At 42.5% G+C, this 13,113-nt stretch overlaps 1 protein-coding gene across 1 annotated transcript in view; it reads right to left on the reverse strand.

The window, feature by feature from the left end:
- Positions 1-1,232: 1,232 nt before the first annotated feature.
- GRAP2 (GRB2 related adaptor protein 2) overlaps positions 1,233-13,113 on the reverse strand; it is a 38,067-nt gene continuing 26,186 nt past the window's right edge. Inside the window, exons 3-8 of the mRNA XM_062568946.1 lie at positions 10,800-10,891; positions 8,366-8,485; positions 6,516-6,684; positions 4,717-4,848; positions 2,622-2,741; positions 1,233-1,553 (exon numbers count right to left, since the gene is read on the reverse strand). Coding sequence (XP_062424930.1) covers positions 1,374-1,553; positions 2,622-2,741; positions 4,717-4,848; positions 6,516-6,684; positions 8,366-8,485; positions 10,800-10,891 — 813 coding nt within the window. The 3' untranslated portion in view covers positions 1,233-1,373. The remainder of the gene's footprint in view (positions 1,554-2,621; positions 2,742-4,716; positions 4,849-6,515; positions 6,685-8,365; positions 8,486-10,799; positions 10,892-13,113) is intronic.

Consider the following 13,113-nt stretch of genomic DNA (forward strand, 5'->3'; position numbering starts at 1 on the left):
AGCAAGTCACAGGGTATCTATTCATGACCTGAACCTCCCTGGCAACCAATGGAGGTAAGCTTTTAACATGTCATTCAAAGTTTTCTATTCTATTTAGCACTTATATACCTTGTTAATTATTCTCATTTTACTTCAGCTATGAATAATCTACTTTTAGTGGAGTTCTCAAATATTTGACAATTAATCTTTTCTGCTAATATTGCACATAGCTGGCAGCTTTAATTGGGCCAGCTACATTGAATTGGACTGCATCAAGAGCCTATTTCCTGTTTTTCTTTCTCTAATGGGACTAACAAAAGATAAGAACATTTTTCTTCCCGAGTCTGATTTGTTTTTAGAGTTTTTTTCACTTGCCTTTTCTTTCTTTCCCAGGAATGATAAATCATCACTTTCTTACTGACTTTTGAGGTGCCACATGTTGTAAAAAATTCAAGCAGCTTGTTTAATATCAGCTTGCATGAGCAGTGGTTGTGTAGCAGCATTTCCTCCTTCTCAGGGTTTAGATCATTTTTAATGTGCATTTGCAATATATTTGTATCACATCTTGGTATTCACTCAGTAATTTGAAAACCTATCTATTTCCCTTATTTCACCCTCCAAAAAAGGGAACAGGGAAGAGACTACTCAATGGCCACAATTTTATTCTTTGCATACTGTAAAGTAGATCAACCTGCTGGATGAAGCACTCCACCAGCAAGTCATAGTTGTGTACACAGTGATCCCTAGCACCCCAGATTCTCATTGGAAGAAATTCTGGCACCAAACCAGAAAAAAAACCCAAAACAAAACCTCCCAAACCCTTTTCTTCCCCACCCTTCCCTAACTGAGTTTTGCAAAAGGAGGAATATGCGTTGTTATCCCATCAAGTGGATATGGCAGCCTGACCTGCTGTAACTTGGATGTCTAACCTATGATGGATTACCAACCATCATTTTATTGACCTAAGTGTTTTTCCTGCCTCTGTGCTTTGAGGGTAAAGGAGAAAGAAATATGTGTCACCAGATCCAAAAAGTAGGGATGGGCCTGCTTAAATACTGAAGCCTGACCTGCATTTCCACAGAACAAACTTAACTGCAGTAACTTATCAATACTTAGCCAAAGGAATGACAGGGTAGGGAGGATCCAGCAAAGTCCCAATGAACAATCCAGGATTCTTGCTCCTTCCCCTATCATGAATGTAAAATACAGGAAGAAACTGCCTACCCTCTTCTGCAGATTCCCTTTCATATCAATGCTTCAAAAGATAAACTGCCAATAAATTAAGACAATAACAAAAACACCATGTGTCCTGGGGGCAAGGAAAGATATGCTTTGTCTCTGTCCCTGTCATATCAGGGCAGCTCCAGTATGGCCCTTTAGGTCACTCGGTGCCCTCAGAGATGCATTGGTGTGACATAGTTGGCGGGGAAGAGACCCAGTTCCCCACGCAGACGCCCCTTCCACCATGAAGGGTTAGAGCTGTCCAGGACCTCCAAGATGTCTCCGCTGCGGAAGCCCAACTCATCATGCTCCACAGCATCAAAGTCGTACAAGGCACGGACCCATAGTGTTCGCTGGGGAGGAGATATAGACAGGCAGGGAAAAGTGAGCCACAGTTCTTAAATGTCACCCTCCTGTGACCCCTCTTACACCTCATTACACATGCTGACTAGGAGAAGACAAGCAGTACTGAAACTGAGATCAGCTTGCAATTAAACTAGGAAGTGGCCAGGACTACAGGAAGGAGGGAATGATCTACTAGGAAATTCAAAGGGATGGTGCTGGGGATGGGTTCTCAGTAGCTCTTCACCTTTCTTGTTAGATAAGATCAAAAGGAGTTAGGAACTGTTTGGCTGTATCAGTTTATTATGGGTTTGCACTTTATTATTTAGTGTATTATTTTAGTTTATTTTGGGTTTGCATTATAGTCAGAATGTTTTCCTATGAAAACTTCATCCTAAGAGACTTGGCACTCAATTTCCCATTTTGACTGGAAATCAGATTTTCAAGGATTTAGTGTGGACTTCTTTACTGGGAAATTGCTGGCAACCACATCATGGGGCATGGATAATCTGGGAGGTATGTTTTTCAGGCCCTGTTGGAAGGATTTTGTTTGAACTCTGGCTAACCTTTGCCAAATCTTGCATTCAGGGCCTGCTGAGACATGATTCCTGATTATCTAGTTGGTTTCAAATTAATTTAAAGACACATAGACCTTTCTATAACGGGACTTGATCATTGATGGGATGTGGTGGGTAAGGGCATACTGTTATTTGTTGCCACAGCCTCTGAGGGATAAAAGGTATGGTATTTTGAGCTGGATTATAATAAAGACTTTGGATTCCTGCCTCCACAGAGCTCCTGCTAAGCCCCCCTTGCATGCAATATGTCTGCATGTTAACCGAGACTGGTTGGAGGGCAGCCTTAGACCTACATTCATATAGCAATGTAGCCCTGCCCTCAGAGTTCCCTAGAACCAAATTCAAGTGGCTGGGATGGAGTCTTAAGATACAGCAACATCTTCAGAAGTTGAAGAGGACTGCACTGTAACAGGTAATATACTATCCTTCTTGCAACTTCTATGGCAGGTGACATTGCCCAGACTGCTTAGACGTTGCTAGGGATACAGGTATATCACCTACCGGTGTCGGCTGGTGCAGTGGGTCTGTGTGTCTCCGTTGCACAGCTGCTGCCCTTCCTTGGCTGTAATCTGTTAGTCCATGCAGCCCATCTTTCCTGTCCAGGCTCCCACCATATCTATCCTAGAAAGAGAACAGCAGGAAAAAAGCCATGAATACACTCAACTGCATAAATGAGGGGCTTTAAGAGTCATTGATGCCCAGGGAATCATGGTTCAACCCCTATGTAAATCATCTTGGATATCTGCTTCCAAAATATTTCCTATACTTTAGTCCTGCAAGCAATGGCCTTTATGGAAGGCATCATCTTAGACTGTTCTGTTTTGGTCTATTTCTTTCATCTTAGAAGTTGAAGGTTGACTGTTTCAAGTAGTGTCTTCAGCTGTATTCCACATCTGCTGGGAAAAGGGGTCTGACAGTGTCTGGTTTGGCCTCTGGGATGTTTGGAGAAAACTCAAGCCAGTTTAACATACACAGATGACAAGCCATACTTGCCAAGGGGACTTTTTCCAGTCTGGAGTTATTATGCCCCAACCCTGCTCACTCCTTGCCCTTCCTCTGTCCCATATGCTGGTTCTGTAGTGGGAATGGCAGAGTTGCTGGCTCTGCTGAATGTGTTACCTGAAGACTCACTACTTTATTTTTACTTTGGGCTGCCCCACACTGTAAAAAGCAGGGAACAAGCCTGAAAGTCCAGTAGTCCTGTTAACCGAAGAAGAAAAAGAAAAAATAGATTCAAATAAAAAAAGCCATATGAATGCACATTTAAGTTATAGCAACACAAATCAGTCCAGTCAGATGGAGAGAGGAACTAGGCCCGTACATTTAGAAAACAAGTTCTCTTTTGCCTGCACAATGAACAGGTGCTGAGTGTCTCCCTCCCTCCAGGCCTGTACATGCATTGAGCTTTTCCTTCTAGCAATGGTGTAATGGAATCTCTTGTGCTAGCTCAGGTTACAGCAGTCTTTCAGTGACACAGGGTCTGATCAGATGTGTCAGTGGAGAGGAGGAAGAGCAACAGCTTGTGCTTGCTGTAAATGGCTATTGTTCCTCCCTGCTTCCTTTCATGAACCTACTCTTCCAAATGCTCCTTTGTCTCACTTGCATCTTTGTCAGCCTAAGGGATCTCTGAGACTGGATCACAATTTGCACATCACTGTCCCTGCCTAAAAGTCAGTGAGTGAACTCTTACTGCATAGACACTTCACTCCTATGAGTGTTTCTGCTCTGTATCAAATGTGACTCCTGCATAGACTGCGCTACAAAATGTGCAGGCTTTAGCCTTGTCAGAAGTTGTTATTCCACCAGCAGTTCCTTATAAGCAACACTGTTCCTTGTCTTATGGGAAGCAGAACAGCCATTCTGTAATTGTCCCTAGCCTTGTTATATGCAAGCTCTCATAGCTTATGGGACAGTTTTAGATCTTTTCCCTCCAGCGGAAAAAGCTAGAGACATAAGCCAATCCCAGGAAAAACTATTTTCCACCCAAATCAGTAAGCACTTTGAAGATAGCAGCAGCTACTGCAAGGAGGAGGAAGAAGAATGTTCTGAAGGAACCCTCCCAGGGTTAATGGTCATTTCTCTTCCCTTATACATTTTGTGATGCTGAATGTCAGTATCATAACACAGGAAAAAAAACAGACAGCAAGATTTCACTTGTGCTGCAGACTTTTGTATGTGTGTGTGCAAGATCTGGAGGTGTTTTTCTGCACTTGCACTGGATGTTACTTTTCATCCTTCCCCAAACAACACAAGAACATGACACTTCCCCTTGTTTTCCAGGCTTTGGATGGAGCTCAGTCCTACCAGGTTCCCAGTGAAAGGGTCACTGTATACTGACTTTTGACTTCAGATTTTTGCTGGTCTATCAGTCCTAAACAGAACTAAATAAAAGGTCACACTTATATCACAACAAAGGAATTCCCCAGACTGACACCATCATTGCTGCTATATCCCATGTGAAGACCTGACTGACTTTGCCTCCTGAAGCAGGTTCAGGGTGATGGACTTTGACAGGGTGACTATCTACTATCAAGCAATCAAGGCCAATATTTTTTATGCCTGGTTTGATCTCCCAGTCCCTCTTTCCTGGTAGTACCTGTTGCTGGTGCAATATGGGGACAGGATGCTCTACATATCTCTTGGACATAGAAAGATGAACTTCTCCAGCTGCTCCACCCAGGTGAAGTCCTTCCCGGCCCATCCGTTCCAGGCTCCCGCTATGTCTCTCCTGATGAAAGAAGATCAAAAAAGTGAGGTCAGATTCATTGCCAATAGATCACTACCATAAGCCCTTTACCTTGGAGGCTCTTCCAAAGGAAGGCTCCTACCCTTCTGAGCAGAAGGACAAATCAGGAGTCCTATATTTTAGATCTCTGCTACAGCCATTCCCCATTTGAAGACTGGGTAGTGATCGGGTATACTGGGCTGAAAATGCCACCACTGATTTGAGGACTAGCATAGCAGCCAAACTCTTTTTGGAAATACTGCCCTCAGACTTTATTCTTCTCTGTACTGAGATCTGTATATTCCTATCATTTTATCACATGGCTGTAGCATCCAGAAATTCTAATTGTGAACTGAAACCCCACTGTGATGAGTGCTAAACATACCCTGCTGAGCCCGTCACCATAACAAATGTACCATTTGCCAAAGCAAACTTGACTCCTGTTCTTTAATTCGCCTGTCTACATCTTGGAGCAAATGCTGTTCCCCTTTCTTTTCCTTTTCTGCTCACAGTCAGCCCAAACAGGTTGTTTTACTAATATACACATATACATATATATAAAACCTTCCTTTCTTCTATTTGCTGAGGTCCTTCTCTAATAGGTCCCATAGTCTCTATTTTATATCTTAGTAATGCATTTTAAAGCACTGAATAAGCGGTCTAGAAGGAGAAAACAACATGTGCCTCACTTCCAAACTGAAAAATAAATCCTCTCTTTTGGAGCTGGCAAGAATGACCCACATGTAGCTATAAAACTTTACTGCTGCACCGAGCAAGTCACATACTTTCAGCCTTACCTCTACCTGCATATCCTGGTAATTTAATCTCAGAATCCGTTTCCCAATAAAGCAAGACTTCAGTTGCTGGAGTGACCAAGCAAGTTCGCTCCCAGCACTGTGTGTACAGTATAGCAGTCTCTACTATGTCATTTGCTTGTTCTTCTGATGCCAAACCAGGCATTTATTAGACTGAGGTTTTGCTGCCTTCTCAAACTGTTGCTGCACTTTCCTTGAACACCCAGCTTGTTCCCATATTTGTTCTGCTCTCCTCTGCAGTACTTTTCTGCCCCTGCCAGCCATTGTTGCAGGTCTTGCCTTCAGTTCCTCCATACTCCATGCCAAATAAGCAGCGGAAGATGGGCAAATTTTCTGAGCAGACATACTTTCAACTGTAATAACAGCTGCACTTAGAGCACATTCAGGGACACTAGGAAACCAGACTCAAATTCCCAGACACAGCCTGCCAATAAGCTCTGTATTTCTCCCCACCCCACCCTCACTGCATCATCAGGCCCTATTCTTTTCCTGAGCTTCTCAAATAATCAAATAATCTTTACCCCAGCTTTACATCTCATAAGGTAAGTCCTGCTTCCCTTGGCTGTGCAAAGCATTGTAGAATTTTGTGTCTGGGGCCTCAACACAGCTCTAGCAAAGCTCCTCTACTGAGATCTGCAGCACTTTCTATTGATATCCAAAACTGACTAAGAAAATTCTGCTCAATTATATAACTATACAGACAGATCAACAAAAAATCTAGGCTGTAAGGCCCACCAGTCTAATAATGTGATTGATATTCCAAGTGCAGATCTCCAGAGACATCTGTGTAGGGCTAAACTCCTTCTGTAGAAGGTTTTTCTCACTGAGGAACTCCTAAGGATAGTTTATGTGTACCTTCTCCCCGTGGCTGTCATCCCTCAGGAAGATCTGCTTCTGCCTGGAGATGGAGGTCGTCTTGTAGTAGTCCACCAGCTTGTTTAGTGATTGGAATTTCTCCGTCCACAAGTAATAGTTACCCTTTGAATCCCTCATCACTTTGAAGTGCTGCACGTCATCTTCATGCCTGGATCCAATTGGGAAAGTAATAGATCATCCATCACCTGGACTGCAACTTTATCTGCTTTAGAAAGTCTTTTCCAGAAGGGTACCAAAGCTCATTGCTGATGCTTAGCCAAATCTAGACTTCTAGAAATTAAAGCAAAGGCAGCCCTTGTATATACTAGAGCTAGATGTGGCTCTGTATTTCAAAGGGTTCATCAATTTGCAAACATGCAATGCTGCAGGACTGTCCAGTGACAAAGCACAATCAGTACAAAGCACAGGGGTTTAGAGCTTCCCCTTTGAAATAAAGGTCAGAGAAGCTTTCACGGCCACAAAAGGTAATAGCTTCATTCTGTACTTTATAAGAAACACAGCAGTGCAGTTGTAGTTTCCCCACTCATTTCTGCAGGTGCCTGTTAACACCTAGTTTGCAATGACTGTAAGAGACATGTCGTACCTTTTCTTACCACATGCATCACAGCCACACACATACATTCACGTAAAGCCATACACTGTCTTTTATAATTGTATAATACCCAGCATAATATATGACTACAAACTCACCACCTTAACCAAAAAAAATAAAAGAATGAATTATGAGGTGCAATTACAAGTCAAAATTAAGTCTCACTTCCTGCCCTGGATTTCTCCCCTGCACATCCTGCTGTGACACTTACCTCTCAACTGATTTGAACAATTCCACTTTGTACCAGATGTGATCTGGTTTTTGTGTTAGCAATTTTGATCTAAACCAGCTAGCCCTCTCCTAGATAATGCTGGCCCATGGTTAGGGGAACCATGTGGACCAGGAACAATTGCCCGTGAACTGCTTGAATACAGCTGTCCTATTCTGTGGGGTGAGGATAGTTTAGCCAGATGGATCTGACGTCTGCCATATTGCTTTCCCTTGAGGTCAGAGAATAGTGCCTGGCTGTGCTTAGTTTATTGTTGTAGCCAAAGTCTCCTAGAATGGGAAGAGGTGGCCTGAGAAGCATCTGGATTTGGAAAGAGGGGGTCACAGCAGAGTTACTATTCTTGGCAGAATGTTTTCCTGTATTTCCTCCTGATACTTTTTAAGCTCCCTGAATCAGAAAGTGCACACTGCTCAGAAAAGACAAGGCTAATTAGTATTTTAATTTAAAACTGATTATCAATTGTTTGACTAAAAAATCAGGAAAACAGCCATCAATTAACAGCACTACTTTGAAGCAAGGGCTCTGAGAAAAGCTAGATTACAATAAATGTCTGAAATGGAGTTGGGCTGTTAGTGATTGAAAACTATCCAATGGCTCTTTAGTGACCTGTGGGAAATAGGTTAATAATGTAACAGTCATCTTTTTATTGGTAGTGGTGGAATTGCTGGATCCAGTAACTGGAGCTGTCAGGCAAGTAAAACAAATAGAAGGCACATGTTTTGCACTGTGGGAGATGTCCCATGTACCACTCAGCTCTGCTGCAGCTCTTTCAGAAAGCAGGCTATCAGGGGATGCAGCTTTGGAATGGGGCATTCACTGTGTCATTTGACAAAAAGCAAAAGCATTTGGGAGTCAGATGCCTAATTTGTTTTCATCCACAACACAGCAGTTCAGCTGGTGACTGGCAGCATGCAAACTCCCTGAGAGGCAATTAGGATTCCTGTTAAGAAGGGGCTAGAGATCACTAACCAGGAAAAGGAGTAGGAAGATGCTGTAAGAAGCAGATACCTGACAGAGATGGAGAAGTCACCATGAGAATTCTGACTGGCTCGGACAACGAAGGAACCAATTCCTTTGCTCATAAGGTTGTTCTCTGCTTCGTGACGGGATATCCTCTCATCAAACCAGCTGTCAAGTGGGAAAAAGTCAAGAAAACTTGAATAAGGAGTTGAATTAAGGTAAGGAATAGAAAAGTTGAGGGTAGGGTGAATATGAATAAACAGGGTAGAGGAAAGAAAAGAGAAACAGATCAGAGAATCCTACATGACTGTTCCCACTGGCCACATACCTACTAAGGTACAGTTTTTTGATGGGTGCAGACTATTTCCTCTGAGCAGTAAAAGCACACAGGTGCAAGGAGAACAATGTATGCTTTGGCCTGTTAAGAAGCAACACTCAACTAAAAGTCTAATTATAGGCACAGTACAGTACAGTGTTAATGCAATTTTAAATTACAAATGTGCATGTACACACTCCTATTTTTCTCAGACATATACATCAAATAGCTTGTGGTAAACTGATCGAAAATTACTGAACTGTGATGGATATATTGCACAGAATAAATATAAATTTTTTAACAGAAGCAAGACATGAAAGTTTCAGTACTAATAAATTGACTCTTGCAAGAGTTATAATACCACAAAAACTGCAGAAACACAGAATATATAAGCATATTTATGTAAATTTACCGAGATATAACAAACTGCTAGTATAAGACACTGGGCATATAATGAGGAAAGTCACCATAAATGGTAAAATAATACAGTGGCAATTGTGATTTGTAAGTAGAGAAAAAAAATCATGTTCACTTATGTGTGTTCACAGCTTGTAAGTTCTACGATGCTTAATTGCCTGTATTCCATCAAAATTGTGGACTTGTTTCACAAGCTCTGTCATTTCCACTTTTGAGTTTCCTTATTCTTCTCCTTACCATCATGACAGCTTACCTATGTATCATTAGCAATCAATAGGAAATCAGACCTTAAACAGCATTGATAACTGTTATCAATAATTATTTCACGAAATAGAAATGGGAAAAAATTGCCCATCTAAAACAGGTGGCAACTTTCTTCCCTGTATCTGGTTCTAGCATCTGGACTGAACTGCTTCAAATTGCAGACCTGCTATACTTAGAAAAGGATCAAAGTGGAAATGCTGCTTTCCATCTCTTCCACAGGGAAAGCATCATGAGAAAAATGCATGTGAAAAAAAAAAAGCTGCTAGTGTCCCTGTTTGATGCCACAGCCCTGTGAAAGAGTGAACAACCACAGCTGACAGATCACATCATCTTAAGGCCCAAAAGTACAAGTCTGTCTATGAGAGAAAACCAATAACGTCTTTCAGCTCAGCCAGGCAGACTGGCTCACGTCCAGGTAGGTCTGCAAGTACCACCTCTAAAGGGGATGGTGGCACTTACTTGTGGACCACAAGAATCCCTGCATGCTTCCAGTTTGCCTGCTCAGCTCACCAGTGTGCACAGCTTAGCAACAAACCAGCCTTAGTGCATGTTCTGCCTGCTTTCCCCTGAAATGCTGCAGCACTTTTTCAGAAGAGGAGGAATAAAGGGGTGGTAGCTTCAAGGAGGATTTATGCCAACGGAATGAAACAGGTTGTAAAAATCCCATGCTTCGCTATATTTATTGCACTGGACTGGGCAACACATTTAACATGCATTTAAACTTTTATCAGTCCTTACTGAAAGAATGGTGCTATTTACCCAGCAGGAGAAACGGGAGCATGCCTGCCCTCTGACAGGTCTATGTTTGGGTGTGCAGTTATGAAGCTGGGAGAGGTGTGTGTGTGTGTGTCTGCATGTGTGTGGGAGCACAGTGACAAGTCTGGTCTATCATCTCTGTCAATCCATGAGTAACACCAGATGTCACAATCTCATGTAGCATTGCACTGACCTCTAGCGTATAGAGAGAAACTCACATATACTTTGTGGGGGAGAGGGAATGTGGATGGCAGGGTGGGGAACAGAGAGTTAATTTGGTTAAGAATCAGGGGGAGAGAATTACATTTTTATAATTCATTTTCAGAGAGATCTCTCGCTCTTCCTTTTTGCTCAGCCTCTGTCTCCGTTGCCAAGACTCCACATTTTGACAATTCTCCTTCTGTCCAAGGAGAGCTAAATGTAGTTTCTCCCATATCCCAGTGACATCCCTCTGAGCAACAGTAACAAAGGAGTCACTTGAGAGTGAAATAGTGCACTGAGTACCATCCCGCTTTGAAAGAACAGAAGATGTTTCACGGCAGAAATAAGGTGCGCTAGCAGAACTGCATATAGTGTTATGGCAGTCTTCACCAGCTCTTAATAATAATATATTATAACCATGCCTCTTCTGTTTTATTCTCCCAGGAGCATGCACACACACGTATGTGCTTTTGACAGTGCTTTGTGAAAACATGCAATGGTGAGGCATGCAATTTCTGTGACACTTACGGGGGAACATGAAAATCAATGAAGTTCTTAGGAACGTAGCCCTCTTGACTTCTCAGCTCAGCTTTGTACCACTCTTCCTGGGAGCTTAAAATCTGCAATGGAGAGATGGAAAGAATAAGTGTTTGCCCTGAGAAAGGCAAAAGTAGCCCAGATATTGACAGAAAACTAGAATTTCTTGTAAGAATAGAAGACAACTGCACATATGCTCTCCCACCCACCAACCTTGCAGCGAGGTTAGTGGCTGATGACCACTTCAGAGCAAACAAAGCTAAAAGAAAGGCTGGGTGGGATTAGAGAAACAGCTTGTTAGCTTTATAGTTTCTTCTGAATGCTTGTCCGAGTGGCTGGAAACGCAGTCTGCATGTCTCTGACTTTTGTGAGACTTAATAGGGGTTTAAGGAGCTGGCTGTGCTGTTTTTAATGGTTAGTATTGGAGCATATCAATTGGAGCAATGCAGAAAGCATATCAAAGGGGAGGAAAAAAATCTGTGAAAAATCCTCTGGTATTTACGTGTATGAAGGGAATATATAGCTATACTGTATGGAATCATAACACACACACATGTCATTACACAAGACTATTTAGTGGGTTAAATCTGCAGCTGTGCTGAGTTTTGTCAGGGTAGGTAAAAGAAGAAAGCAAAAAGTGTTTGAAAGTCACTGTAGGAAGACTGTAGGAAAGCAAAGACCAGCCCACAGTGCACCCTGGAACAGCTTCAAGAAGCGTTCCTATTAATGTTGACTGGAAAGGTCCTTAGGGACTTCAACGCAGGCCATGGACTGCCCAGATTCAGTGCTTTCTGGCTGATGGCTCCTGATACGGCCCTAAGCTCAAGGGAGAGGATAGGAATATAGCCACATTATGATTTTACTGCATATGTTGTGGTCCTTGGTGTTTTGTTCGACATTTTGGGTCCTGGGACAGAATTCTCTTTTATAAAATGGAACATGTTTCTGTTCATTCTGGTTTTGGAAAGAATCTTGAAAGCACTACCCCTGACAGTTTTAGGAGAAGGAAGCAAATGGAAAAGACTTAATTTAAAAACTATTGTTAGCAATAATAATACTTGTCTTGTAAGCCAACCTCATGATTTTAGGAGCTTAACACATGAATTCTAACCACTTGGTGTTGGCAATAGGATGTTCCTGTCTCTGTGGCTGATTCTGCATTGCCTTGCCTGCCACGTAGGCCTTTTTTATGCATGTGGATAGAGAAAGGTTGGGCAGTGGAAAGCTGTGGAGTTCCCTGCTTGTACAGTTGGTCATTCCCCCATCTCTGGGTGCTGGATTAAGACTCCCTTTTGCTACTCTGACTAACCAAAGGGGACAACAACCACTCTCTGCTAGCGCTCAAGCCCTGCCGTTTCCAGAACAAACCACTTGCTGGTTCGTGGTACAGAGCTGGCAGGTTTCTGTGTGTGTCATTCTCTCAGAGAAGGATGTGTGGGGGGTGGGAGGGTGGATTTCCTCCTGTCACTACTGGTTGAGGGCCTCATGTTTCCTGTTTTCTAATCTCTACATCAATACCCTTCATCTTATCTCTCTCATAAATCAGAAAGACAACCAGCAGGTTGCGCAGGCAGCAGAAGGGGGCTCATGACAGGGTATGCATATATGTGTGTAGATGCCAGAAAGAGAGATGTTGCTCAGGCTAATTTACTGTTACTGCAGCTTGGGCTGCTAAGTATTATTATGTTCACCTCAAGGATGTTAAAGCGAGAGGCAGTCTGGCTTTTCTGGTAGTGAAGTCTCAGTGACAACAACCACCACTACTACTACTACTACTACTAATACATGGCTGTTATTTCACACTTTTCATCAGTAGCTTCCAATACGCTTTGAAAGAAAACTCTAGCTTATAATGATTTTACAGGAAGTGAGGAACAGAAGGAAAACTGATCTGGCCAACATCATCATCCATGCAAGGGATTGAATGGAACCAGTTTCCTAAGTGGATATCAGGTAAAGATCAGGGGACAACAGGGACATTGGGACTACTCTTGACTTAAGAAAGAAGAATAAATGAGGTATTGAGTGAAGCGTTCATTTATCCTAAAGATAGGAAGTGACTTCTCCAGAGCACCTCTCATAGTTCCCCAGAGAAAACTTCTTTGTGATCTTAATAAATCCTTGATGCCATCAGCTTTTGTTTAAGCTTCGAGATTTAAAAGGAGAACAAAATAAAAAATGGTGGTGATAGAACCGAGAGCCAATACTAACTGGAAAAACTGGGACTGGACAGGGAAAGACAAAAGGCTCCCTGGTAGAACATGGATTTAGATTGTACTGCTGTACATCATCCCTTTGGCCAGTG

This window comes from Rhea pennata, chromosome 1 (genome assembly GCF_028389875.1).
Source record: "Rhea pennata isolate bPtePen1 chromosome 1, bPtePen1.pri, whole genome shotgun sequence".
In the NCBI taxonomy this organism is placed as follows: domain Eukaryota; kingdom Metazoa; phylum Chordata; class Aves; order Rheiformes; family Rheidae; genus Rhea; species Rhea pennata.